The 27,536-nt window shown below is 44.0% G+C and overlaps 1 protein-coding gene and 1 pseudogene across 2 annotated transcripts; one reads left to right on the top strand and one right to left on the bottom strand.

Annotated features, from left to right (window-relative positions):
- Positions 1 to 129, bottom strand: part of LOC114706480 — a 31,138-nt pseudogene extending 31,009 nt beyond the window's left edge.
- Positions 88 to 27,168, top strand: Las1l (LAS1 like ribosome biogenesis factor). Of its 2 annotated transcripts, XM_028888875.2 has the most exons (14): positions 88 to 409; positions 1,082 to 1,207; positions 2,541 to 2,610; positions 4,297 to 4,378; positions 5,440 to 5,721; positions 6,051 to 6,097; positions 6,934 to 7,043; positions 10,244 to 10,329; positions 10,656 to 10,706; positions 11,014 to 11,220; positions 11,527 to 11,674; positions 16,694 to 17,271; positions 25,299 to 25,449; positions 26,814 to 27,168. In XM_028888875.2, exons 1-14 carry the CDS (start codon positions 219 to 221, stop codon positions 26,947 to 26,949), a joined length of 2,265 nt encoding a protein of 754 aa, XP_028744708.1. In that variant the 5' UTR covers positions 88 to 218; the 3' UTR covers positions 26,950 to 27,168. The 2 variants fall into 2 exon arrangements, with proteins under 2 accessions (XP_028744708.1, XP_028744709.1); XM_028888876.2 differs by lacking the exon at positions 10,656 to 10,706.
- Positions 27,169 to 27,536: the final 368 nt, after the last annotated feature.

Genomic DNA, 27,536 nt, shown 5'->3' with positions numbered 1-27,536 from the left:
ATTCTGCACGTGGGCCCCGTGTCCCACGTTCCAATTGGCTAACCTCACGCTGAGAGGCGGGCTTGCGTCGGGGTCGCGCTCTCCGATTGGCTGGTGAGGTGGCCGCCGTTTGAAGCGAGGGCCGCACATTAACGAGAAGGTTGTGGAGGCGGGCGACACACGGCGTTTTTCATTTCTGGTGGGAATCCAGGACTAGACCTGGTCTTGGTCCCCAGGGGATGGACCGCGTGTGGCGTGCGTGGGACGGGCAGTCCTTCAAAGAGGACCAGGCTGAGCCGCCGTGTCCTGAGAGTATCGTGGTCTCCTGGCTCAGCAGGGCTGAGTGGGATCAAGTGACGGTTTATCTGTTCTGTGATGATCAGAAATTGCAGCAGTACGCGCTGAACCGTATTACAGTGTGGAGGAGCAGGTAAGGCGGCGGCCGGGTCAGCCCTCTTGCCTGGGTGCTGGTGCTGCCTCACTCCTTCCTTGGCTGAGTTCCCCAACAGTCATATTTTCGATAGCCTTCCCTGAAATTGCCTTAAGGTTGCCTCTCTCCCAAGTGCCTGGGGGTGAAGTTGCAGCCAAGCTCGTGTACTCATCCGGAGGATGAAAAATAGGATGTATAGCCTAATGTTTTTGTACCTGTGAGGTTTAAGCTTTACTTGCCAAATAGAGGGGACCTGAGCCAGAGCTAAAGGAGTAGGTTTACATGTGGCTTTCTGATTCCAGTTAGAGATTGGACTGTGACTCTTTAGGTTAGACGCGGGATTGAGGTAGCTGCTCAGTTCCTTTTAAGTGGGGGAGTGTATCGAGATTTGGGGTTTCTCTAGGTGAATAATTTGAGGGGGAGAGAATGGACTGTGTCCACACAGCTGTTGATGAATGTAGCAGTTAAGATGTACGGTGTATCCCAGCCAGCTTCTTACTTCTTTTATTTGTGTTGGATCTCAGGGACTTTACCCTGTCTTTCCCACAGTGTTTTGTATCTCCATGCGCTTTTTAATATGTAATGGGAGTGTAGTGTAACAACTAAGATTCTGTGGTAGAGGGTGGAACAATGTAAGGACTTTTATGATGGTGCTGGACTCTGGCCCTGTAGGTTAGGCAACGAACTGCCCCTGGCAGTGGCTTCTACTGCTGACCTGGTACGATGTAAGCTCATGGATGTAACTGGTGGCTTGGGCACTGATGAACTGAGACTGCTCTATGGCATGGCATTGGTCAGGTAAGACCTGAATGGGGTAAGAGTTGGGGGGGTGGCTTTGGGAACTGGAGGTGGGTAAACATGGCTACAAAAAGCTTGGCTTCAGGTGCTACCTGAAACAAGAAGCCGTGGGTGGGTCTTTGTGTGTGAATCAACCTGTAATTGTTTATCTTGGTCATGACTGCTTATCCACACAATCCTTTCCTCCTTTCCAGAAAGCCTTCTCTCTTCTGTGTTTCCCTCCCTTCTGGAATATATGTAGGTCTGTGAATGGACATGAAATTCAGAACATGTGGGGTACTTAGATCCAATCCAGCTTTGACAATCTGATTTTTCCCCTTCCCTATTAACCTCTCTTTTTAAAAATTTTTATTTTTTTTGGTTTTTTGAGACAGGGTTTCTCTGTGTAGTTTTGGTGCCTGTCCTGGATCTCGCTCTGTAGCCCAGGCTGGCCTTGAACTCACAGAGATCCGCCTGGCTCTGCCTCCCGAGTGCTGGGATTAAAAAGTGAGCACCACCACCGCCCGGCCCTATTAACTTCTCTTAACTTCTCCCCAAGAACTTTGTTGTGACAAGGTTTCGTTATGTGGCCCCTATGGGTCTGCAGCTCACTTTGTAATTGAGGTGGGCTTCCTACGCCATGGAGATCCTCTTGCCTTTGCCTCCCTAGTCACCATTGTTCCCAGCTCAGAGAGACATTTCGGAGTGGTTCATTGCTGTAATTTATTGTGAATTGTCCAACCATCTTATCATACCCACTACCACCACCACCACACATACAGATGGGGGTGGAGTGGGCTCCTTGAACTACCTTTTTCCCTTTTCTCTCCCCCTCTGAAAGCTGAGCGGTTGCTGAAATGTGGAAAAGACATAGGCTGGGAGTTTTTGACTTAACTGAATCATAGTGGTTCTGACAATTTCATACACGTTGAGGGAGGGTTACCCCTGAGCTTTTTCATGTTTCAAAGCCTTATACAGTTCTATTCTCTGTCTTGATGTCTTCCCCTTTGCCCTCTGTTTCTGTCATTTATCTGTTCTCGCCATATCATTTGATGTAGTCATTTGTTTTGACATCTATAGCATATTGTGTTCTACCATAATAAGTCATGATTATTCCAGACTAAATTTGTCAAGGCCAGAGCAGTGTCTTATTTATCTGTATTGTTGTAGTACATAGCACATTCCTCAGTAAATGTTGGGTGGGTAGAAATGTCCCTGCTCTGGCTGACACCAATCATAAGAACAGGACAGTCAGTAAAAAGATTGTAGAAATGTAAGATGCTAGTAACTTCACAAGGAATTTTGACTAAAACCGTTTTTTTGTACTCTGCCACTTATTTCTCTCCCAACCCAGGTTTGTGAATCTTATCTCGGAGAGGAAGACCAAATGTTCTAACCTTCCCCTCAAGTACCTGGCTCAGGAGGTATGTGTGATAAAATGGCATTGCACAGTCTCTTTTTCTAGGAGGGCTTCCTAAATGGGTCATGGAGTAACATATGCAAACAGATTCATCTCCTCACTACCAGGTAGACCGAGTAGGAGCTTCAGACCCTTATAGCTTTCAAGTTTTGTGGTGTTGTTAACACACGACAACACTCATGCATGTGTCATTATACTTTATTATTTGTCCCTCTCTGCTCTCCTTTCCTGTTCCCCCTCTTCTCTCAAATAATCCTTCTGTTTGCTTGCATGTCACACGCCATTAGCCTCACATGTTCTTGTCCCCGTCAGTAGATCCTTTCTCCCTTCGCAACAGTCTGCTTTCTGTATTCATGCCCTAAGCACATATACACACATACATCATTTTAAATCTAGATTCTGCATATGAGAAAATTGATGAACTAGTTGACTTTCTGAGTCTGGCTTAGTTTCTTTGTTTCGCATGCTGATCTCCAATTCCATCTATTTTCCTGAAGATATCATACTTTCACTTTTCCTTACAGCCGAATAAAAGTTCATTCTGGCCGGGCGTTGGTGGCACATGCCTCTAATCCCAGCACTCGGGAGGCAGGGGCAGGCGGATCTCTGTGAGTTCGAGGCCAGCCTGGTCTACAGAGCGAGATCCAGGAAAGGCGCAAAGCTACACAGAGAAACCTTGTCTCGAAAAACCAAAAAAAAAAAAAAAAGTTCGTTCTGTATATGTCCCATGTTGTCTTCATGTCTGTGTTGATAGACATATGGGCTCATTATATATTGCAGCTATTGTGAATCAGGATAGCAGTAAACGTGAAAGTGTTAAGTATTTCTGTGGTATGTGCCCAGGAGTGGTATAGGTGATAATTTTTATATGATAATTTTTAATTCATTTTTTTGATATGATAATTTTAATTTTAGTATTTTAGGGACCTCCATATTGATTCTATAGTGGCCAGTTTACACTCCTGCCAGCAGTGAATATGGGTACTCGTTTTTTTCCCACATCCTTACCAGCATTTACTCTTGCCTGTTTTCCTAATGATAGCCATTCTGACTGGGTTGAGATCAAATCTTAAAAAAGTTTAGTTATTTTTCCTTAATAGCTAAGGCTGTTAAACAGTATTTCAAATATTTATTGACCATGCACATTTTTTCCTTTTCTTTTCTTTTTTTTTTTTTTTTGGTTTTTCGAGACAGGGTTTCTCTGCGTAGCTTTGCACCTTTCCTGGAGCTCACTTGGTAGCCCAGGCTGGCCTGGAACTCACAGAGATCCACCTGCCTCTGCCTCCTGAGTGCTGGGAAAATGCCAGGTATTTCTGGCTTGAGTGAGTTGTGTAGGGGCTGTGAGGGTGGGTGTGTTCTCAACCATGACAAAACTTCCGGAGCTCTTGTGGGAGGCAAGGAAGGATAAAGGCACCTAAGAAGAAGGAAAGGGTAAAGGGAGGCTGAGAAGGTAATTACTAATGCCTATTCACAGGAATCTCTTGGAGGAGAATGGGTGGAGGTAGTTAGTTGCCTTTTCTTGTTTTAACACTACTTCCAATGAGCAGTAATATATATATTCCTGCATTTTAATCTTGATTATCAGTAAGACTGGAATCTTCACTGGGGGTGGATCATCAGGGTGATTCATCCCTGAGTTTCTGCAAGCTTTATTATTTTCTAACTAAACTCATCCTCCACCCCTAATCAGGTGAACATTCCAGACTGGGTTGTTGAACTTCGCCACAAGCTGACCCACAAGAAAATGCCCCATATAAATGAGTGCCGCAGAGGTGAGTGTCAGCGAGTGTGATACCTATCATAGTTAAGCTCATGGGCCTGGGCTAGGTGGCATTTGGGGAAAGGGGACAGAAAGGAGGATTATATCTGGTATCAGGACCAGAACTTGGGTGAAATATATTGTAGACTCATTTTGGCTACAGTGTAAGGGGCCTTGACAAGCTTAGTGATCACTGTATGTAGTATTTTCATGTGGGAAAATCCATGTATGAAAGTATGAAAACTGAAACCAGGATTGGTATTACCTTGTCTCAGGTTTCAATATGGCTTGGCAGTGTACTGTTCTGGTCCTTTTTTAAATTTTAGAGTTATTTTATTTATGTACATGAGTGTGTGTTTGCTGTTTGTCTGTGGGTACCTGTGGAGCCAAGGAGAGGTTGCTGGGCCCTTGAAACTAGGGTTGCAGGCAGTTGTGAGCCACCTGCTCTGGCTGGGCACTAGGATCTGAACCTGGGTTCTCTGCAGGTACAGCAATTGCTGTTAACTGATGAGCCATCTCTGTAGCCCCAGTGTTCTGGTCCTTTTTGATATTTTAATTGTAGGGTATTTTTTCCTCTTAAATTTTGCTGTTTAGGTAGTTTTGTAGTCTTAAGGGGTGTAAACCATAGTGTCATGAACTCAGGCATTCTTTTTATATTCATTCCATCTTGATTAAAAATCCCTAATGTCGTTTCTTCCCTTGTAATCAGGAAACTGAGATCTAGAAAAGGAAAGTGACTTGGCTAAGGCCATGTAAGTAGCTGATGTAGCTAGGTTTCAGTTCTCCCATTTACCACCCCTTGCTTTATTTGGCACCCACATCTAAGGCCAGTATTAGTCTCTCCCCCGCCCCCAGGAAAGATACTAGTGAGCAGGAGAATGCAAAGAACAGGCTAAAGCAAGAGAGGCTCTATGTGGATATTTGAGATTGGAGCCCTGGAGTCATGTCTCTAATTCCTTAGACTTTCCCATGTATGCATACAGAATGAGAGTAGAGGCCCAGAGAGCTGGGGACCTGCTAGTTACTTATCCATAGTTGGTCCTATGGCATATCCCCCCCCCCCACCTCTTCTAGGTTGCAACTTTGTCCTGAGTTGGCTCCAGAAGACATACTGGAGCCGTCAACTGGAGGATACCCTGAAAGAGACCTGGGAGTTGGAAGAGGACCAGATAGAGACAGAAGAACAACAAGAAGAGGAAGATGAGATTATTGTTGATGTAGTGGAAGAGCAACCAGAGCCTCAGGATGATGACAGAGATGAGGAGGAGTTGGCTGTCGAGGATGATGCAAACAATGAGGACAACATGGAGTCAGCTTCTCACCCAGAACCATCTCCAAGACATAAGGAGTTGTATGGTAGGTGTTTATGTGGGCAGAGGGGCCCGTGTGCCTAAACACTCGAGCTTGGGATCAGTACTCCTTATTTCCCTGATAGAACATTTTCTGTGGGCTGTAGTGAGTCCCCGCATAGAAAATTACTGTTACAAACTGTCTTACTGGCAGAGTTTCCATGGTGTAATGGTTATTGCATTTGCCCTGTCATTTTTTTGAGTTATGTGAAGTAAGAGGGGAAGGAATTTTAGTTCCCGATTAACAGCTCAAGAAATGAGGTACAAGAGGCTCAGATTCTCAGAGGGAATGGGAGACTGGGCTTCCTTCCCTACTTTCTTCCATTCTGTTTTCAGAAAAAGCACGAGAACTGCTGGTATCATATGAAGAGGAGCAGTTTAAGGTAAGTGGCCTTGATGCAGAATGCTGTCGTCACCTGCCTCAGCCATTTCTTCCCTCTTGCCAGCTACCTGAGAGAGATATCTTGAGAAAGAATTTGAAAGTTGCAAAGCATGAGGGAACTTCTCAGAGAATTTGGAAGAAAAGTGGCAAAGCGTGAAGGTATTTCATGGAGGGGGTGGGAACTAGGAAGGAGACCAGCAGAGTCTAATCAGATGATCCTGTGAGCTGATGGAAGGGAAAAGTTTGATGGACTATCTGTTCTGCTGTTGAGAACTGGAAATGTGCTGCAGTATAGAGCCCGGTGATTCTCAAGATGACCAGCAGGTGGGGCGTACGAGCTTCCCTAGAGCAGAGGAGACTTAGGTGCACTTTTTATAGCAAGGTTCAGAAGCCAATTTATTTATTCTCCCTTTTCCACAGACAGATTGAAAGCTTGGATGAGGGAAGGTACAGAGTCAGGGTTATATCCACAGTTCATAATAGAACTAGGATAAGAACACGAGTCTCAACAATTCTCTTGCTCCCATAATTTGTTTCTTCCTTACCCTTTGGCCCCCAAATCTCTGCTCATCTCAAACCATATCCTCCCACTTGACACCTGTATTAGAGAATCTGATGAGTGGGAACCACAGAGGATTTGGAGGGGTGAGACTGGGAGAAGGAGAAAATGTAGTCATTTGTAGTTGCTGGGCCAATAAAGGAGCTGTGGGTCCATCTTGCATGCTTTGTACTGTTCCTTAAGGGCAGTGCCCAGGTATTATGAGAAGGGATCCTGGAGGAATTTGGGGTGGGTTGCTTGGCAGAGTCACACTTCTGATGGACTTTTTTTGCTGTCAGGTGCTGGAGAAATATAGGCATTTACCTCAGGCTGTTAAGGTGTGGAATAACCTTTCCCCACGTGTACAGTGTATCCTGGAAGAACTCAAGGGCATTTCATGGGAGAACAGGTTTGTAACGTGGTAACTCTGGGTTACCTGCCCTCTGGGTAGAGGATAAAAGCCTCATTAAAATTGGTTTCCAAGCCATACCTGGTGATATAGACCTGTGATTTGAGCTACTTGGGAGGTTGAGGTAGGCAGGTTTGCAAATTCATAGCCTGCGCTACAGAATGAGTTAAGAGCCAGGCTGGGCAACTTAGTGAGATCCTGTCTCAAAATAATAGTTGAGAGGGAAAAAAGTGTCTGGGGATATAGGTCAGTGGTATCATGCTTGCCTAGTATGTACAATGACCTGAATTCAGTTCTTAGTAGCAGAAAGAAAGCAGTTGTCATATTTTAGCTAGCTGATCTCTGTTGTAGGAAGTCCTAGAGGCAATCCTCCTCCCCTGTATCATGACTATCTTCGGTATGGTCTGCTTCCAGCCATGCCATCTACCAGGCTGCCTGCTGTGAGTTACTAGAACAGCCAGCGTTAGGAATGCCTATAGTCATGCCTTCCCTAGCAATCCTTTTCCTCTGTCAAATGGAATGTAGCAGTCTTGGCAAATTGAAAAAGGCTTTGAAGCCTGGTGGTGGTGACGCACGCCTTTAATCCCAGCACTCAGGAGGCAGAGGCAGGTGGATCTCTGTGAGTTTGAGGCCAGCATGGTCTATAGAGTTAGTTCCAGGGCAGGCCCTAAAGCTACACAGAGAAATGTAGTGGGTAGCCATTCCAGCTTCGACCTGGAAGTTCCAACCCCCATTGAGGCTTTGGTAACAGTCACGCCTACAAGGCAGGGCTGAGAGAGGACGCTGAAGACCGAGGTTCCAGATGAGCTGCCTCTCTTAGTTCCTGGACCCTGGATACTGGAGGTAGACCGAGCAGAGTTCTCCAGAGAACACCACTGGACTGTGCCACGCCTTTCCCAGACTCTGTAAACTATCCATTCACTTGTAAGTTACCCCACAAAATAAACCTCCCCCCCCCTTTTTTTTTTTTTTTTTTTTGGTGTTTTGAGACAGGGTTTCTCTGTGTAGCTTTGCGCCTTTCCTGGAACTCGCTTTGTAGACCAGGCTGGCCTCGAACTCAGAGATCTGCCTACCTCTGCCTTCCCGAGTGCTGGGATTAAAGGCGTGCGCCACCACTGCCCGGCTTAAACCTCCCTTTTAACTCGTGGAGTGGCCTTAATAATTTCACCAATAGAGAAACCCTGTCTCAAAAAAACAAAAAGAAGGAAAAAGGAAAAAGGCTTTGAATCTATCACCTCACTACCTAGTCTTGGGATACTGCTAGTCTGTTTTTTCAAACAGCTCTTGGAAGATGTCAGTATCTCTTAGGTAGCCATGCCTAGGCAGACAAAGGAAAGGCCTTCTCAGGATGGCTGCTAGAGGCTAAGTTCCTTCCTCTCTCAGTATGGCTGTGTGTCGCTCTGCCCGCAAACAATGCTCAATTCAACCAGAGTAGGCGAAAATGTTGCTCTCTGGTATTCTGCCTATATTCAGTTTGAAAGAGCTTTGGAGGACTCACTGCCAACAACCTATGGAGGAAAGAAAGCTGCGAGTGTGGTGTGGTTCAGTGGTAGAGCAGTTGCTTAGTATTCACAAACCTCGGGTTTGATTTACAGTGTCAAAACAGAAGAAAGAAAAGACAAAACCCAAAACTATAGAGGTAATGCTGTCCCTCCAGGGAAGGAAAGCTAAAAGCTATCTAAAGTGCAGAGTTGAAAAAAAAAATCTATACTAGATCTGATGTGGGTGAGTTTGGATGGAAGCTTGTAAGCTGGGATTACTTTTGTTATCTTGTCTTTATTCCCAGAAGATTAGTTCCAAAAACGATGGTACTGTTACGGGCTTTTTGGTTGTCTGTTTTGTTTTTTGAGACAGGGTCCCTATATAGCTCTGGCGGGCCTCAAACTCACTGTGTAGACCAGGCTGTCTTGGAACTCGAAGAGAGATTTACTTGCCTGTGCTTTCTGAGTGCTCAGATTAAATGTGTGCATCCCACCATCCTTCCAAAGGCATTTTTATTAGAATTTGCCCATGCTAGACTTCCTGGCTCTACCCTTCAGCAAAAGTCAGAGGAACAGCTTCCCCAACAGCTGGGAAGAGCTACCCCTGTGCCCTACATAGTAATATCTGCCTTTTTGTGCTGAGCAGACAGCTGGTAGGCTGCTTTAAGTTCTAGGCTACTTACCTGAGGAGATGAGGGATGGTTGTTGGAAGGACAATTATTTTCTCAAACTTGGTCTGATGGACAGAAGGAACTGACTATATTGTCAGCCCTCTGGATACTAGGACATCGTGAAAGCTTATTGACTCCTTCTAGACCTAGTCAGCTAGGAGAGGCTCTTAGCAAGCCAGTAGCTGTAGAGAATTCACTGTTGCTGGTTTTAATTTGAGCTAGATGAAGCTGAGAAATCTCTCCTATTGCTGATGTTTTCAGCCCCTCTAACTTTGATCTGGGTTCTCAGTACAAAGTCCTGAGTCATATATGAACTAGCAATTGAGTACCTAACATTTCAACTTCTAGGATCTAAAAGAAGGTAGCTAGTAAGAAAGGAATATGTAGAGGACAAATGGGCAGCAGAAACAAAATATTGTAGGAACTGAGGTCTAACCCAGGCATTAATTTCTTCTGTCAGCCTAAGACTTTTTTTTTCTGTGATTTGAGTTACTCAGTCACCACTGCTCTCATTTATGGGCCTTACATCACCGTGTGCTTGGTACATGACTGTTCAAAGCCCGCTGATTCCAGACTCTGGCTCAGTCCCTCCCCCAGGAGCCGGAAGCCTGATAGCTATTGGCACCTGCTTAGTCTCTCCCCCTGGTACTCTGGCCATTTGAACCAGAGACATTAGCTGTTTGGGAAGTGTTGCAGGAATAGGTGAGTCTTCTGTCGGTTTGCATTCTAGTGTGTGTTTTGTTTGTTTTTTGTCTTGCTTTTTGGTGCTGGGAATCAGGCCCTGGCCCTTAGGCACACCAGGTTAAGTCTTGTGCCATTGGCTATGGCTTTTGTACCGTTAAGTCATTTCAACTTTAAATAACCAGTGAAACAATGCAGCATGTTTGGAAAGGGCACCTTTATTTTCCTTTGAGACTGAGTTTTGCTATGTTACACAGGGTGGTTCTGAACTTAATGATGCTTTTGCTTCTGCCCCCGTGCCTCCTGAATAGCTGGGATTGTAGGCATGTGCAACCATGCCTATCTAAACTACTGTCATTTGCTTTAGGAATGCTGTGCTGGATGCTTTTCTAGATGACGGCTTCCTCGTTCCCACTTTCGAGCAGTTGGCAGCTTTGCAGATAGAGTATGAAGGTAGGATCCTGGGTGTTCACTGCAGTCTTAGGGTTCTGTGTTTCTTGTGTGGGAACTCCAGAAGTAGGCTGGAGTGTGGGGTGGGGTGGGCTGAAACGTCAGCCCTTTTGGCTGAACACAATAGGCAGTCCTGCTGATGTGTAGTAGTGGGACTTTCCTTAGATGGCCTTGAATTGGTTAAGGTGGGTTGGGGTGGGTAGGGTAGGGGTTTCTTAACACTGTTATTGTGCCTTGTTAAATATGATTTAGCCACTAGCTAGAGAGCTAGAACAGCAGCATTGGAAGGGCCTTGAGAGGTCATCTAGTCCAACATCCTCATGTTACAGATGGTCAGACTGAGGTCCAGAAAGGGGAAGTTACTGAACCAAAATCACACAGTGAGTTATTGACAAAGCTGAAGTCAGAAACAGAGCTCTTTTTCTTTTATACTTGGTTTTGTATCAGTTGTTGTTTCCCAGATACTAACTGCCTTCTCTTTCCCTGCTCTTCTGCTTTCCTTCCCTCTTGTTCTGCAATGGCAATTCTTGTTGTTGGGACGTGGGTGTGTCTGCTCTTTCTCTTTGGTGTGCATTTTTTCTTCTCTCCCCCGCCCCCTCTTGCTGGCTTGCTTCGGTGCTCTCTCATTCTCTTGCTCTTGATCCCATTGCCCTTCCCGTCCGTCAACGGGTATCCCTCACAAACCAGAAAACATCGACTTGAATGACGTCTTGGTGCCAAAGCCATTCTCTCAGTTCTGGCAGCCCTTGCTCAGGGGCCTCCACTCCCAGACCTTCACACAGGCCCTGCTGGAGAGGATGTTCGCTGAGTTGTCTACCTTGGGGAACCGTGGGATCCGGCCTACCTACATCCTTAGATGGACCGTTGAGCTGATCGTGGCCAACACCAAGACTGGTGAGGAAAACTAGCCCTAGTCCCAGGGCATCGCAAGCAGTGGTGTAAAGTACCACCATGTGGGCAACTCCCTTGTTAAAGGTTTAAAGTTGTCCAGGAGAGTCCTGTAGGGAGAAGTGGACAACTCACTCTCTTCCTTTGTCTTCTCAGAGCCACGTAAACCGGGCACTCTGGATGCTTTGAGTAGTTGGAAAATGCAGGGTGGAGATTTGGGGGGGATGAGAGATTGAGCCTAATTTTTGTGGTCACAGACTGGGTGGAGGACTCACATGGCTTTTTATCTTAAGCCTCTTTGTTTTCTTTCAGGACGGAATGCTCGGAGGTTTTCTGCAAGCCAGTGGGAAGCAAGAAAGAGCTGGAGGCTGTTCAACTGTTCTAGTGCCCTTGAGTGGCCCCAGGTGGTTGAGTCCTGCTTGAGCTCACCTTGCTGGGCCAGCCCCCAACTCCTTCAGCTGTAAGTCTTAATTCCGTCCGGTAATAGGGGATGGCCCTGGAAGCCTCAGGGCCTCATAGCATTTAGACTGGCTGAATTGGAAGGCTCTATCTTGGTATCCCATTCCCTCCAGTAACAGATGGGAGAACGGAGTCTGGAAAGGGGAGGGGTAGGGCGCTGCTGCCTATGGTCATTCAGTTTAAGACTTGGCCTAACTGAGTCTGTGTAAGAATGCTTAGCATAGTGGCCTGGCCAGAGTAAGTGCACACTAAATGGGAGCTGGTGTTTGTTATTGAACCCGGGTCTCCTGGCTCCAAGCCCAGTGCTATCTCCTCTATTTGCTTACCAAAGTGTACCGTGGATAGTTACTCCACAATCCCCCGGGCCGTCTCAGCAGAAGGAAGGTTTAACCTGACATCCTATTATATTTGTGTTTCTGGACGTGCTTGTCATGGTAATCATAACTCTTTTGAGTCCCCTTAACTCAGTTCTCTCTAGGTTGTGTGGTCAATTGGAGTGTTGTTTTGATTCCTGTAAAGATCCATGGTTGTGTTCCTTTCCCTCTTCCCTGTCAGTCCCTGGCCCTAAGCTACTTCCCTCATTCTCCTGGAAGCCTTTAGGACCTGATTCTCTTCCTGCTTTCTGGAGCAGTATTGTTTCATTTGAGTGGCCCATTTGACCTTGCAGTTTCTCAACTCCAGAGATCTGCACTCTCCACCGTATGTAGCAGCACAGTTCCATTATTCAGAGCTTTGCTCTGAAAGCTAACATCCCAGTATCCTACTTGGTGACCGCCATGTCTTGTCCTTTTGTTTTTCACCCTCCTGTCCCTTGACACTGCTTGTGACCCGTGTCCCAGCCTCCATCCCTTTAGTTCTTTCCTTCCTCTTGCTTCCTCAGTCTTGTCTGTAGTTAGTCATGTCCCTCATCCTTAGCACCTTCTGTTCTAGTGATCCTCCAGCATCGTCTTACTTGCTGACTCTAAAGCTGGGATTGATTTCCCTGCTCTGTTTCTTCCATTCCTCAGCCTGGGTAGCCAGCCGCGTTCTCCCTGAAAAAAGCACATAGCCCTGCTCATTGCTGCCACTGGAGAGTTACAGTTTTTCGTCGCATTCTAGGCTTCAGTTCTGTGTCTGAGCATTTGTTTACTGACCACTTTGCCTCCAGGCCTGGAGACTGTTCTAAACACATACCATTGATCTCAAGTCCCTCCATTTCACCCTAGCTTCCTCCAGTACATGAAGACATGTACCAGAAGTTGAATCCTCTGCAGTCAACGCCACTAATCTTCAGTTTGAGGTGGCCTCGCACTGCATCAAAACCTGTTCTTCTGTCTGTGCTCTGGAGTCAATTCTGCCAGCATTGTTGGGGCCCCAGCCCAGTTTCTCTTTTGTTTAGCTGGTTCTTACCCTTTATGAATGTGTCTGAGGTTTTTTTTTTTTTTCCATCTTAAAAGAGTAATAACATCAGCCACATCTGCTTTGACCATGCATATTTTTGTTTGCTTATTACCAGCTTGGCACTTTTTCTTTTCCTATCTCCAAAAAGTGGTTCTCACTCGTCTTGATTTTATCACTCCTCTTTTCCTCCTTAACCTGCTGCAGTTTTGGTGGTACTCAGTTCCAAAGCCGCCTTGACCTAATTATCCAAACCAGGTCTCCTCGTTAATTTCTATATCTGCTACATTAATGCTGGATGCCACACCCTCCTAGAAATGCCAGGGCTTATTTCTGGACCATATAAACTTCTCAGCCTACATCTCCTTAGTCTAGTCCTTTTCTTTTGCAATTCAGATTCCTCTGCTCAACTAACTGCATGTTCAACATCTGCCTTTGGATGGGCAGGCCAATGGCAGAGGTATCTTCCCTTACTGTTACAGATCTCACTTGGTGCTAGAACAGTCTATCCTTTGTTGACTCCTAAATATTTTCCAAATTTGAGATTTATGTTGCCATGTCTCCCCCCCCCCAATGTCTCCTTCCCTCTCCTAGACTAAGCTTTGCAAGGGCAAGAGCTCTGCATCAGCTATATGTACTCCAGCATATCACACAAATCCAGGCACCAAACAGGCCTTAGTAAATGCCATTGAACTGAATGAAATAGCCTGTACTATCACCTTACCAACAGTGCTTGTGTTGGTAGGTCAAATGTCTGAGGAATGAGTGAAGTAGGAGACTGGATGCCAAGACTGTGTTAGCTTCCTGATTCATCTATTTGATCCAAAAGTGTTTCTTAAACCCTTAGTGGCATCTGGGCTACAGTCCTATTAATAAACTAAAAATGTGGCCTTACAGGCAAATTCAACCAAGGCAGGAACTTCAGGAGATGGGACCAAGCTGTAGAGCCACGTTGTCAGATATGTGAACTCTGGACTATAAGTGACAGGATTAAGAAATGGGGAAGCAGGCCGGATGGTGATGGCACATGCCTTTAATCCCAGCACTCAGGAGGCAGAGGCAGGCAGATCTCTGTGAGTTCGAGGCCAACCTGGTCTACACAGTGAGTTCCAGGACAGGCTCCAAAGCTACACAGAGAAACCCTGTCTCGAAAAACAAAACAAAAAACAAACAAACAAAAAAAGAAATGGGGAAGCAAATTAGCAGTTTCTGAAGGAGTTAGGCTAGAACATCAAAGGAGAAACATTTGCACATTTCAAGAAGAGAAAAATTAAGGAAGTTTAAAAAGTGCAGAAGGAATGTAGGATGTGTATGTACTTGGGGGAGGGAGTGAAAAGAGCAGAATGGAGAGGTTTGATTAGATAGATGGCCTTGAAGGTACTTTCCAATCCTAAGTGCTTGCAGAGTGGAAGCTGCTGGTCTTGGAGAAGTCTGAACCACAGATCTTCTCCCAACCCAAGCATATCAGAGGGATGTGACACATGCCAGCAGTAATAGCAGCTCACTTGGGTACGATTCCTTTCTCAGAATCAGTGAGTTTACATCAAATCACTCATAATACAGAGAGGGAAATAGAGGGGTTGTGCCTAGGTACGCTGCAGTTAGGACCAAAAGTCCCTGTAGTCTGTCCTTAGGTCTGAGGTTTTCTATAATGATCCACATAGATTGAAATATGGCAGAAAACCTGTTACTACTATGTGATTATCGAACTCTTTTTTTTTTTCAAAGAAAATATAAAAGTTACCACTGATAATTAAGTATCAGGCATCATGTTTCTTTTTTCAATAGGCTATTTCCTTTAATTTGACACAACAATCTTGGGAGGTGGAAGTATAATACATTTTGACAGATAAGGTATCTAGGGACTGAAGATTGAAGTACCTTAAAATCACAGTGGTTTGTTGATAATGCATGAGAATCGAGGCCTGAGTTCTATGGGTCTAAACACCAGCCCAAACCCATGACTTCAGTCCCAGGCTGGGACAGGCATACTCGGGGAGGAGGCACATTTTGTGATTCCTATCAGCACAGCACCTAATGGGCAGGCTGGAAGTGGGGACAGCGGACGGGTAATAAGCAGCAGTGACCAGGCATCTTGCCAGCATCCAGTGCCTGGGGATATTTATTATTAATCACACTAATGGACGGCAGGGAGAGGGTAGGGTTGCTTCCTGGTTCTCCTCACATAAAAAGTTGTAAGCATTTCAGGAGCTTCCCCCAGCCAGCCGATCAATTCAATTTGAACCAGTGTCCTCTTGGAATATGAAGTGGGTCCTGCCCACAGGGACTCCCAGTCTAGTCAGTAGATCCCAGTTCTGTCCCCAAAGAGCAGTGGGCAGCCATATGTGACCAGTCTGCATGTGCTGCTTGTGCTCCCTCCGGAAAACATGCACAGTTCGCACTCTACACTTCTAGAAGGATCTGCCCCATCCCTCCATCCTGCTGTGTGTGCCACAGTGCCGGCTACCTCTTAGGGGCCAGGCTCTGTGAGGTGTGCTCACCCTCATCCTCCCTAGCAGCTCTGTATCTGTTAGTGGGTTTGTTGTTAGCGTCGTCTGTTATGTGCAGAGTATCACCTTGGTGAATTCTCCTCTGTTGGACCCTTCCCGTTGGTCACCAAGCCGTGGTCTTTGTGGGTCTATCCTTTACAGCTTCCTCCCTGCCGTGTCTACCAACAGTACCTCAGGTCCTCCCTAACCAACTCTTTGGAATTGTGAAAACAGGTGCCCCCTGGTCTTCCTGCCTCTGGGCTGCCCTGCCCTGGCCATCCTCCATGTGGTTACCATGGTGATCTTCAGGAATGGCGACTTTGACCTGTCCTGAGAGTTGGCAGGTGGCCTGCCCCAAGGATGCACACACTTCCCTTCCCAGCCTTCTCTTCTTCCCACAGCTCCCCAGCACAGGCCTTGCCCTCTAGCCAGGCCACTCTGGCCACAGGCAGTGTGCACCCTCTTGTCCCTGGGCACCTGAGCCTCACCTACGGGAAGCCTTCCCAGTCTCTGCTCCCTCCTTGTGCTTTCTGCTTCCCCTGAGCTCCTGTAGCCAATTCATGGTGCTCCTCAGGCCTCCCTTCCACATTCTCTTTGTCCTGTCAACTGCTGCTGTTTTCTTTCTTTCCCTCCATTCCAGACTGGGCTGTAGCTGTTCCCATAAGGAATCACACATTGTGTTCCATGCAGAAGAAGCCCAGCACACTCTCCCCACCATATATCCTTGACCCTCAGGACAGATTCCTCAGTTACACCCAAAGGAGAGAATGTTCTCCCATTCTGATTTCCAGCCCCGTATGCCCATTTGGGCTAATTTGTACATTTATGGAGTGTTTCAGTGTGGACTAGTAGCTGTCACTCATTGCCTGTCACTGTGCCAGACACTCTGCCAGGCATTCTAAGTGAGCGTTATTTCCTCCTCCCAAGAACCCTAGAAATTACATTCCGTTATTGTCTTCATTTAATGAGAATAGAAGTCAAGCTATAGCAGAGAGCTGCACTAGCATACATGGTCCTGTTTTGCATTCTCTTTGTTGTGCTGCCTTTCAAAGGCAGGTGTGGAAGTTCAGAGAAGAAGTTGAAACCCCAGTGTTGGGCTGTGGAGTGACTTGAGACCTTGACCTTTTTCCTACTCCATCCCTCCATTTGCTTAGAGTCTTCAAAGCCATGGGACAGGTCTTGCCAGATGGGGAGCAGGAGAAGCTGCTGCGTGTCTGTTCCATTTATACTCAGAGTGGAGAGAATGGTGCGGCAAAGACAAGCACAGGTTCCTCTTCCACTGGGAAAAGTCCATACACATTGGATACCTTACATCAGGACCTAAAACCATCTGGTGCCAACTGTGAGTCTGAAGAAAATATTCAGCAGAAGGAGCAAGGCAGCCTTAAGGATGCCAAGCAAGGGGAAGACGAGGAGAAGGAGGAGGAAGAGGAGCAGGAGGAGAATGAGGAGGTGCAGGAGGAGAATGAGGAAGAGGAACGAAAGGTTTTTCAAGATCAGATGGAGGAAGATGTAGAGGAAAGTGATGACTTGGCAGTGGAAGAAGAGGAAGTGGATGACGACGATGATGATGATGATGATGACGACGACGATGATGATGAAGATGATGATGAAGATAGAATGGAGTTGGGGGCTTTCTCTCTCATGAAGGAGTCCTACGTTTTTGAGAATACTAGGACCATTTCCCGGAAAAGAGAAGCTTTGCAGGGGTCAGCATGGCAAGTAAGCTCTGGTAAGTAGCCCTTAAACCCACTTACTTTCTTCTTTCATTGACTCCCTCCATTCTTGGTTGGCCCCTCCTCTGCTTTCAGTCTCCCTCTTCCTCTCCCCCCACCTCTCAAGGTTGAGTGTCACAGTGTCACCTCAGACTTGAGATCCTGTGGCCTTAGCCTTCTGAGTGCGTGCCCCACTATCCCCAGCTTTAACTCTTTTTGAGATGGAGGTCTCACTATGTTGCCTACACTGCTGTTGTTCAAGTGACCCTTATTCAGCCTCCTGAGTAGGTAGAGTTATAGTTTCATACCACTGTGTTCTGCTGGCTGACTGTTGAGGCTTTCTTTCACCCTAGAGAATAGATGAGAAAGGAACAAGATGTAGATAGTATATGACAAGCCATAGGCAACCAGGTACATGAATAGCAAATGGCTTCTCTCTTAGACTGGAGTATATAAGCATCAGGGACCACTGTCAGACTGATCACAGTTTCATATAAGTAGCTATAAGTACCTGTGTGTGATCCCTGGGCAGTAAGAACGAAAGAATATGATAGGCCAGGGCCATATATGCATTAGGGCACATGCTTTCATGTATATTGAGTGCTTTCTGTGTACACATGGAGGCTGACTGGTGGTAACTGGTTTTTGCTGTGTGTATTGGAACTGGAGATAAGATCAAAAGAAAATAGAATGGTTCAGATTTTAGGTGTTCATCCAAGTCTATGAGATTGAAGCCCAGAGGGGACGCAGGGTAAGCTTGATGATGGAGAGTGAGGTGCTTGAATCTGCTACTCTGAGGGTAGTCTTTTGAATGACTTCATTTAGTTTAAGGAGGAGGAGCCTTAAGGAAGGCAGACATGGAACAACTAGAACAGTCAATATGGGGTGGTACATATCTACGTGCACAAGGAAACTAGAGGCAGGGGCATGGTCTGTGTACCAAAGCATGGAGAAGGGAAGGAAAACAGCTGGGCCTAGTAAGGAGTAAGATAGACTCAAGACTGTCATTGAAGGAGCTCTTGGGGGGAGCTGTAGCCTTTGCCCTATCAGGACAGGTGTGAAAGAGTTGTGGTATAAAATCTCTTCAGTGGGAGAACCAGAGGTGAGTGTGTGTGTGTGTGTGTGTGTGTGTGTGTGTGCGCGTGCGTGTTTGTTTGTGTGTGTTTGTGTGTCCACATCTGATAGGTAAATCATGACACAGTAACAGAAAAGTATCTTAGGGCAAGGAAGGTTGAAGTTGGGGGTCTTTGTAAATAGCAAAAGGGAGAGGAACTGGTACAGGAACAGTTACATCTGTGGTGTGGGGTGGGGTGGGGTTAGATGTGGGTGTGAGAGAAAAGTAGGGGCAGTGAAGAGAATCTCAAATAGACTGTAGTGTTGTATATGTTTTCTGAAGAGAAAGCAGAATCAGCTAAGAACCATGAGATCCAGAAGGGAATATGGAGGGAGTTGTGACTAGGCAGTGAGAGCCATTTAGAATTGGCTCTGTGCTGTCACTGAGGGGACATATACAAGGATGTCAGACTAAAGAGATATGGGCAATAATATACATAGGTTTGGGAATGTTGGTGATGGGAATGGTCAACTCAGTGCTAGATAGATCCTGTGGGGGTGACCCTTGTGTGTGAAGATATCTGTATTATTGGCTGATAAAGATCATTAAGACAGATAAAAGTTCTTATAAGGGCCAGGATTACGGAGATGTGCAGATAGAGGGGTAGCTCTTTTCTTTTTATATGTACAATTCTGAGGATCAAACCCAGGAAATACTCAGACTAGGCAAGTGCTCTTCTTTTTTTAAATTGACATGTAATTGTGTATATTTATGAGATACAGTATGATAATTTGATACATAAGGAACAACCCTCCTTGAGTGACTTCTATGGTTTTTGCATAACAAATTGATCCAAAGCTAAAATGTCATACATCCAGAGGCATAGTGACAGGGAGAATTAGGTTTCATCCCAAAGTGAAGCATCTTCATGTATGTATGTTTTGGGGAAGTTGTGGATTATGAATTAGGAAAAGTCATGCTGTTAAGTCCTTCCCTCCCCACCTTGCTCACATCCTCCCTCTCCTCTCCTTTCTTTCCGTGTGTGTGTGTGTGTGTGTGTGTGTGTGTGTGTGTGTGTATGTGCGTTCCTGTCTGTCTGTCTGTCTGTCTGTCTGTGTATGTGTGTGTATGTCTGCCGGTCTGTCTCTGTGTGTATGTGTGTGAAGAAATAGGGACATAGAGATTTCTGGGGTTTGTACCTATTTAGAGTTGTGGGAAGCATCAAGTGGAGTAGGAGACAGTCATTAAGTGGGATGTATATGCTTCTGCACATATCCTTGGGAGGTAGAAAATGTGATCTTTCTGTGCATCGGTGGGAGTGATAACCATGTACAGAGCATGGGGAGCGTGTAACTTCTGAAATAGTATCTACCCTTAAGGGTGTGTATTTTTGGGCAAGGCCACTAAGAAAGGCTATGGCATTCAAACACATCATGGAGGGTATAGCTGTATAAACAATTTTGATCACTCAGATAATCCTCAATATTGGTGGGTATGGAGAGGATATGCTGTGAGAATTCTGGGATTTCCACTAATTAATGCATTGATACAGCCACATCTAAAGATGTCTTTGTTTTTGTAGTGATCTCCCTGAGAAGAATGTGAGAAGGAACAAAAATATCTATAGCTGTGTGTATGTGTATAATGTAAACACATGCGGGTAAGAATTAGAAAGTGCTAAGGTGATGGAGTGCTAAGATGTACAGAGGGGTATTCTTGAGAAGTGGTAATAGTGAGGACAGAACCTAAGGATATGTAGAAAGCCTAAGCTGAATTGGTTAAGAGAGTTGGGTAGGTAGATCGGGGTGGGGGGTGAGGGGAGGTGGGGGGGTGGGGAGGGGGTGGGGTGTGTGTGAGCCTGTGTACCAGTAGGGAAACCAGCTCATCAGCCAACTTTTTTTTCTGGAAATATTTTTAATATTTTTAAATTAATCTTTTAAGTTTTCATGAAAGTGTACATTGTATATTAAATGTATTTGTCATCATACCTCCCTATCCTCATTTTGTATTCCTCTTTCATTAGTTTACCTCATTTCCCTTGACAGCTAACATGTGTACATTAATGTCAGACATATAGTACATGATTTCACGCATCTATATAAGATTTAGAAACCACAATTGAGAGAACGCCTGATATTTGTCTTTCTGAGATTGGCTTACTTAATATGGTTTTCTGCAGTTGCATCCATTTTCTTTCAAACGTGGCTTAGTTCTTTAGATGTGGGAGCCTGTTTTCAAGTTCCTTATGGCTTTACCCAGCAGGTCTGCATAGAAGGGATGATTGGACCACTTTGGGGGCTATGAACACAAACTGGAAAAAAAATCTTTCTTTGAGCTTTATGGGTAGTTAAAAAAAAAAAGCTCTTCTTTGAGCTTATTGGGCAGAAAAAAGTTTCCTATGGAAGCTTTTGGTCTGGGGACAGCTGAAATGCTAAGTCAAGCGGCAGGAGAAAGTGATTTCTCCCTGAGGCAAAAATGTGGGTGTAAGAAGCCAAAAAGTTTAAAGTTCAGAAGTTTTGGGGAAAGTTGGTCTTTCTCTTTCTTGGGGAAAAAAATCTTTCTGTTAAACTAAAAGCTTTTCTTGGAAAATCTCTCTAAAAAGCCTTAATCTTTCTCTCTCAAACTAAAAGCTCCCAATGTCCTTTAATTGAAAACTTAAAGTGCTTGGTTCAAATCTCCCCTTGCAAAAGCAATTGCCCTGAAAGACTTTGTCAGCTCAAAAATATGTTCATAGTAAACTTAAAATACAGCTTTTAAAAGGTAAGAAGGAGGAAAATCATCTAAGAGTTTGTTGAATGTCAGTTCCAATGAAAAATTGAAAGGATACAGGACTCGGAGATCCCCCGTTTTTTTTTTTTTTGTTTGTTTGTTTGTTTTGTGGGTTTTTTTTGTTCTTGTTTTTGTTTTTGTTTTTGTTTTTTTGCGACTTTGTAGAAAATACTTTATTTTCCCTAATAGCTGTGCAAGAATTTTTGCTAGGAGATTTACAGTAGTTCAACAGGAAGCTCATTCTCATCGTGAAGTGGTGAATTTGGGTAAAGGGACAGCCTCTAACTGGAAACTGTTTGTCAACAAGCCACTTTAAAATTCTTAAAACAAGGGAAAGCAGTTTATGCACTGAACGTTGTTTTAGATATGAAGAAATATAGGAAATTAAAAAAAGTTCTTTACCTCTTAAACAACATGCTGAATGATTCCTTTGCAAATCTAATAAGGAGACAAATAGGCATTCAAAAAGAAATGACTACTTTATAGATGGAAACAAACTTCAGAAAATCTGTCTTAAAAAATAGTTGCTTCATACCTGAAAGTTTCTTATAAGAAATCAATGCTAAATGTCACAGCTGCTAACATCAGGGGTTAAAGCTAATGAAGTGAAAATACTAGATCCTGAAAACACTTTTTCTCCGAGTTAAGCTAATGAAGGATATGTTTCATGAAAGAACACCTATGTTCTTAACTTTGAATAGTAGCAGTTTTGGTGAAAAATATTAGGCTAATAAAAATCTATCAGAAACATCAGCATTGTTAAAGAACTTATGGCAAATACAGCTTTAAAAAAATTAAGAAGGGGGAAAATTGTATCAGAGTTTGGTGATGAGTGTAAAAAGCAACTAAATCAATTTTTATGATACTGAGGTACCATCCTGCAGTCTGGGGATAGTAGGAGTATAAAGAAACTTCCAGACTGCTGAGGAGCTTGAGAGAATTGTAACTAAGTTTTGGCATTGTCCTCAGACCTGCTGAAAGCCGCAGGTCTGGAGCCTCACTCCAGTTTAGAGTGGAGAACTATCTTTTCCTGTTGGGAAATTGACTATTATGAAATAACTAGCTAAGCAATTCAGAAACAGAATATTCCTTACAAGGTTTTTCTTTTTTCTTCCTTTTTGGGTTTGCTGTAAACTGACGTACCTCTTAATAGAGTTTTTGTAAAAGATCTGAAATGCATAAAATACTGTTTAGCAACACTCACTAAATCCCAGAGTTGAGAGAGCTATTAAAGAATTACACTCGTTTCAATCTATCAAGAACTTTTAGAATATCAAAGTTGACAATAAGCTCTGAACTTTAGAAATGATGTGTGTAATTCCTGTTTAGTTAAGAGAATCTAATAGAGATAGTGATGATAATTAAGGGTAAAAAGTAGAACATTTTTCTGTCTTGTTAGAAAATGTTAAATCTCTCCTAAGTGTTAAATCTTTAGGTGTTTGCTAAGTTAGATATATGCTAATTGTAGCCCTATATAAGTTTGTAAAATAGATCTATAGAGTTTAAGAATATAAGCTTGCAAGAAGTATCTAAGGTAGTCTTAAGACATGTAGTAATAAGCTTATAAGAAGTAAAGATGCTAGTTGTAAGTGTAAGTTTGAATAAGAATATAGAATGAATATAAGAAGTAAATAAGATATATATTTGCTAAAGTAGTTCTATAGTTTCCTTAAGGAGTATAAATAAGTAGATATTAATATGTTATATGTAAGTTTGTGAAAAAGTGTAAATGTTAAGTGTGAGTCTATGCTTAATGTATATGGTGAAGAAACCTGAGACACAGAAGGTAGTGTCCCAGTAGACTGCACAGCAGGCAGTCTGAATGGTTTCAAAAGCTCCAGAAGCCGCTAAGAATCTAAGAATGGCGGACGCCAGAACCAGCATAACCTGCATCCGCAGCTGAGATCCGTGAAAAATCAACGCAACACAGAAAAACCTGAGCTAACAGCAAAAAACGGTGCAGTTTAAAATATTAGTGTAACTAAAAAGTTCTCTGACTTGAGAATGAAAGTTGCAGAGACGCTTGTTTGAACTAAAGTTGTTAACTGCAGAAAAGTCTTGGTTGTAAAATGTCTTTTCATATTTGGAAGTTGAAGTCTGATACCAGAATTTACTTTTTTTGAACTTAAAGGAGATAAAAATACAAAAAGGTCTTTGTTATAGATTTCTTCATATTTGGAAGGCTGGTACCAGAATTTATTATTTGAATTTGGGGACATAAGAAATGAACAGTAGTGATTTCATTGCAATGGGACAATTTTGAATTTACTTGTGATGACTTAGGAGCTGTTTTCTGGAATTATTTGTGTTAAAAATGGAACTGTTTTATGGAACTGTCTATGTAAAAATGGAATTACTTATGGAACTGGTTTTGTGTTACAAATGAAACTGTTTAAATGGAAAAGTTTAGGTTTTCTAACTAGGCTTGAGATTTTGTTTAAAAAAATTATAAAGAAAAGGGAGAAGTAATATTCCTTAGTCTATTTAATTTAAAAAAATATTTTCTTGTTATTTGAGTGGATTAATGTTATGTTTTGTTAGTAAGAAATGCAAATGTGTACACCAAGAGATTCCTTTAAAGTGTAAAGAGTTTTATTAAGAAACTGCTTTTGGATGTTTTGCTAAAGTTTTCAAAGTATTAATGGTTAGATTGAGAATATTGCTTTTCAATATTGGTTTGTAGGAATTTAAGTTTATGTTTTTCTAACTAGGTTCGAGGTTTTGTTTAAAAAAGTTTATAAAGAAAAGGAAGAATTATGACTGAATTAAGATTGAATATATGTTTGCAGAAATTATGTTAACCAATTGATATTAATGCACTCTGGTTTTGTGAAGTTAAAGGAAATATTTAAGTTTGATGTGAATACATCAGAAGGTTTTCCTATGTTCTGTTAGCAAGAAAATCCAAATAGTTCTGTTAAGACTTAAAATTGTAAGACTGAGAAAATTGTTAACTATATATAGCACCATTTATGTTAATTCAAATGGTTCTGTTAAGAGTTTGCTTTGAGATATAAGATTGAGAAAATTGTAACTATGTATAGCAATATTTATGTTAACCTGTTAATGGTAATGATGAAGCTAAGTGATTCTTTAGGTTTGCAATTGCATTAAGAGTTTTTGGTGTTAGCCAGGCGGTGGTGGTGCACGCCTTTAATCCCAGCACTCGGGAGGCAGAGCCAGGCGGATATCTGTGAGTTTGAGGCCAGCCTGGGCTACCAAGTGACCTCCAGGAAAGGCGCAAAGCTATGCAGAGAAACCCTGTCTTGAAAAACCAAAAAAAAAGAGTTTTTGGTGTAGAATGGGCTTGGTGCCCCTAGAGACTGCTATAGTCACCTTGGACCTAATCCAAAAAAGAAATGCCATCTTTATCATCCTCTACTTCCATAGTGGGAGGTGTAACAGGTATGGAGATTGCTGTGAGCTCTTAATAATGAGCTATTTTTTAATATATTAAGAAAGGGGGACCTGTGGGAGCCCGTTTTCAGGTTCCTTGTGGCTTTACCCAGCAGGTCTGCATAGAGAGGATGATTGGACCACAGACCTGAGTGCAGATATCCGAGATGGTCTGCACTTGGCTGTTCTGGGGGGAGGTCTTTTGCTTCACACTTTGGCATTTCTATAAATACCCTAGGGTAGAGACAGGGCTCATTGGAATAGGTTCCAGGCCCTCTCGAGGCTATCCTTTATTTTCTATCTGATTATCTCCACAATCCAAATCCTTCTATCTGATATTTCCTGCTGCTGGCACTCAAGAAAACTCTGGGAAACTGTGGGGTTGGTGGGTAAACGCCCTGCATTTAGAGCTGAAAAACTTGATTTTATATATCACCTTTTCTATTCACTCCTCTGTTCTTGAACGCCCAGGTTGGTTCCATGGTTTAGCTACTATGAATAATGCTGTAATAAGCACTGATGTGCAGATATCTCTGTGATATGTTGATGTTTGAAGTCCTTTAGGTAAATAAGGTTTCTCTGGGTTTTTATTGTTATTTTGTTTTTGTTTTTGTTTTGAGAAATCCTTATCCTGACTTCCACAGTGGTTGGACTAGTTTAGATTCCTGTCAGCAGTGTATGAGAGTTCCCTTTCCATATCCTTATCAGCATTTATTGTTACTTTTTTTTTTAAAAATGACTGCCATTCTGACTAGGAAAGATGGAATCTGAGTATAGTTTTGACTTTTCACAAGCTCATACTTGCCACCTCTCTTTGTTCTACAGAAGACGTGCGATGGGGTACATTCCCTATAGGCCGAATGCCAGGTCAGACTGATGACCCAACAGAGCTTATGTTGGATAATTACGACACCATGTATCTTTTGGACCAACCTGTTGTGGAGCACCGGTTAGAACCCTCCAAGTCCAGGAGTAGGTGAGTAGCTATGGCAGTGGGATTCTCAGCCGTTTGACTGCCACCTGATGGATGCAGAGGAAACAGAGTAGGGCGGATGAGTCAGTGGCTGCGCCCTTGTTAGTATTCCTTTACCGGAGTACAGGGACCCAGTGAAGTGGGCACACAGATGATTTAGCACCCCTTCCAGGCTGAGTCCAGTTTTGAGGCTAGTCTTTGTGTATGCATCTGTCTGGGGCCATTGGAATTGAGAGTTCATTCCTCTTCTGCTTGCTTCTTCCCCAGGCGATGACTTGGACTCCCCTTCATTCTGGGCATTCTGGGAGAGGTCTCTAGAACCCAAGTGCCCCAGATGCAGATGAATAGAGGAGGTAGCCTGGGAAGCCAATTGCAAGTGGGATTCCATTGTAAGAGGCCCTTCTCCTCCCACTAACCTGGCCCTAGGAAGGCTTGGCCCAGTGAGTGCCAGGGTGTAAAGAGAGAAGTGTGGGCTGGTGGAGCTGTTGACTTGGCCCAGCTTTATAGCCCTCTTCTATTAATAGTTTGTTCATGAAATGCCCACCCTTACTTCTTTGCTCAGCTTTACCCTTGACTTGGCTATGTGACTTTGAGCAGATCCTTTCTTACTCAACTCTGGACCTCACTTTCCTTGTCTGTAAAGTTGTGCATGATTGGAAGGGATGGGGCTAGATTATCATCTCTAAGGTCTTTTTTTTTTTTCAAACTGTAGATCTGCCTGAGTGAAGGCTGATGCTTAGCTCTCAGCTAGATGGCACCTCACCTAGCCAGAAGGACCTTTGATCTACAGGAAGCGGGAACTCGAGTGTTTTTTGAGCTAGGTTAGGGAGACAGAGGGTAGTTGTGTACCTCAAGCAGTCTTAAAATATAGGGTGGAGTTGGATCACATTAATTCTATATCCCAAGCCTCATATTGAGCCCCTTAACTAGCTGTTAGATGTGGGAGGGATCCAGCCCAGCGTCCTTTGGGTCCACACTCAGCTCTAGGACCTTGGAAAGAGGCCCTACTGAGGCTGCCACTCTGTTATCTTCCTGGGGCTAAGGTGGGACCTCTATCCCTTAATCTTAAGCAGTATAGCTCTACATGGATTTAACCTATTTTCCGTACTGCAGTTTTACTTAATGCTTCATTTGAAAAGTTCTACGCTTCCATTTCTTCCTTGTGGGGACCGGCAATGGACAGGGACAAGAGCAGAGCCAACCCTGGTTCTCACCTGAAATCATTTGTCAGAATAGCTACTATTTTTCTTTATAAAGACAAGCAGGAGGTTGGCCCTTCCCACGGGCACACACAAGTCAAGTCCCCTTAGCTCCTCCAGAGTTTAGAGCTGCCCCTTTCCCTGACTGACTGCCCATTTTCTCTGCAGCACTCTTAGCCTCGCTTGTTATGGAGGCAGTAACAACTCTAGCAGCAGCAGCAGCAGCAGCAGCGGCAACTTGGAGGGCCTTGTCTGGAACCAGGGACAACTGCATGGGCTCAAAGCTGGCCTGCAGCTCTTCTGATGGCTGTCCTGATGCAAAGTGTCCTTGCAGCTCTGCTCTAGTCACAGCTCAGTCCAGAGTCCATCCATGGTACAGACTGGACAACCTGGGTGACAGTTCAGATCAGCTACGTCAATTCAGCTTTCCACCACAATGGAAATTTGAATTCCCCCCCCCCCCCCAGATTTTCTGTTTTGTTTTGAAAAATAATAAACAGATGTTTATCTGGTGTTTGTGAGATGAGGGATGTGTCTTCTAAGGTAGACCCGTGTAATTCTCCCTTTACTTTGTGGCAGTTCTATAAATGGTGAGATGGTAACAAGGCTTTTGAGTAGAAGTTGGAGCCTGGGGCCTGTTAAGTACACCAATTGAGATTGCTTTCCTAGCTAGACTGTAGGTACACCTGCTGCATGGCTCCTTAAACTTATTTCTGCATCCCTCCCCTGTAATGCAGGTAAGCCTACATGAAAGCATCAGGGCCCAGAAAAGAGCTGGCTATAGAGCCCAGTGAACAACTGGGGCACGGGGCTTTGTGGGGACAGGAGGTAGCAGGGAGTGGGAGGAGGATCCAGTTTCTCCTTTAGTGAGCAACAAACAGGAATTGAAAG

Source organism: Peromyscus leucopus, chromosome X, assembly GCF_004664715.2.
Source record: "Peromyscus leucopus breed LL Stock chromosome X, UCI_PerLeu_2.1, whole genome shotgun sequence".
NCBI classification, from domain to species: domain Eukaryota; kingdom Metazoa; phylum Chordata; class Mammalia; order Rodentia; family Cricetidae; genus Peromyscus; species Peromyscus leucopus.
The sequence above is the reverse complement of the archived record's forward strand: the minus strand, read 5'-3'. Positions and strand labels throughout refer to the sequence as shown.

Coding starts and splice junctions, on each gene's coding strand:
- Las1l (XM_028888875.2), top strand. CDS start 219: ATGGACCGCGTGTGGCGTGCGTGGGACGGGCAGTCCTTCAAAGAGGAC. Junction 410..1,081: donor ATTACAGTGTGGAGGAGCAG/GTAAGGCGGCGG, acceptor CTGGCCCTGTAG/GTTAGGCAACGAACTGCCCC. Junction 25,450..26,813: donor CCCTCCAAGTCCAGGAGTAG/GTGAGTAGCTAT, acceptor TTTTCTCTGCAG/CACTCTTAGCCTCGCTTGTT.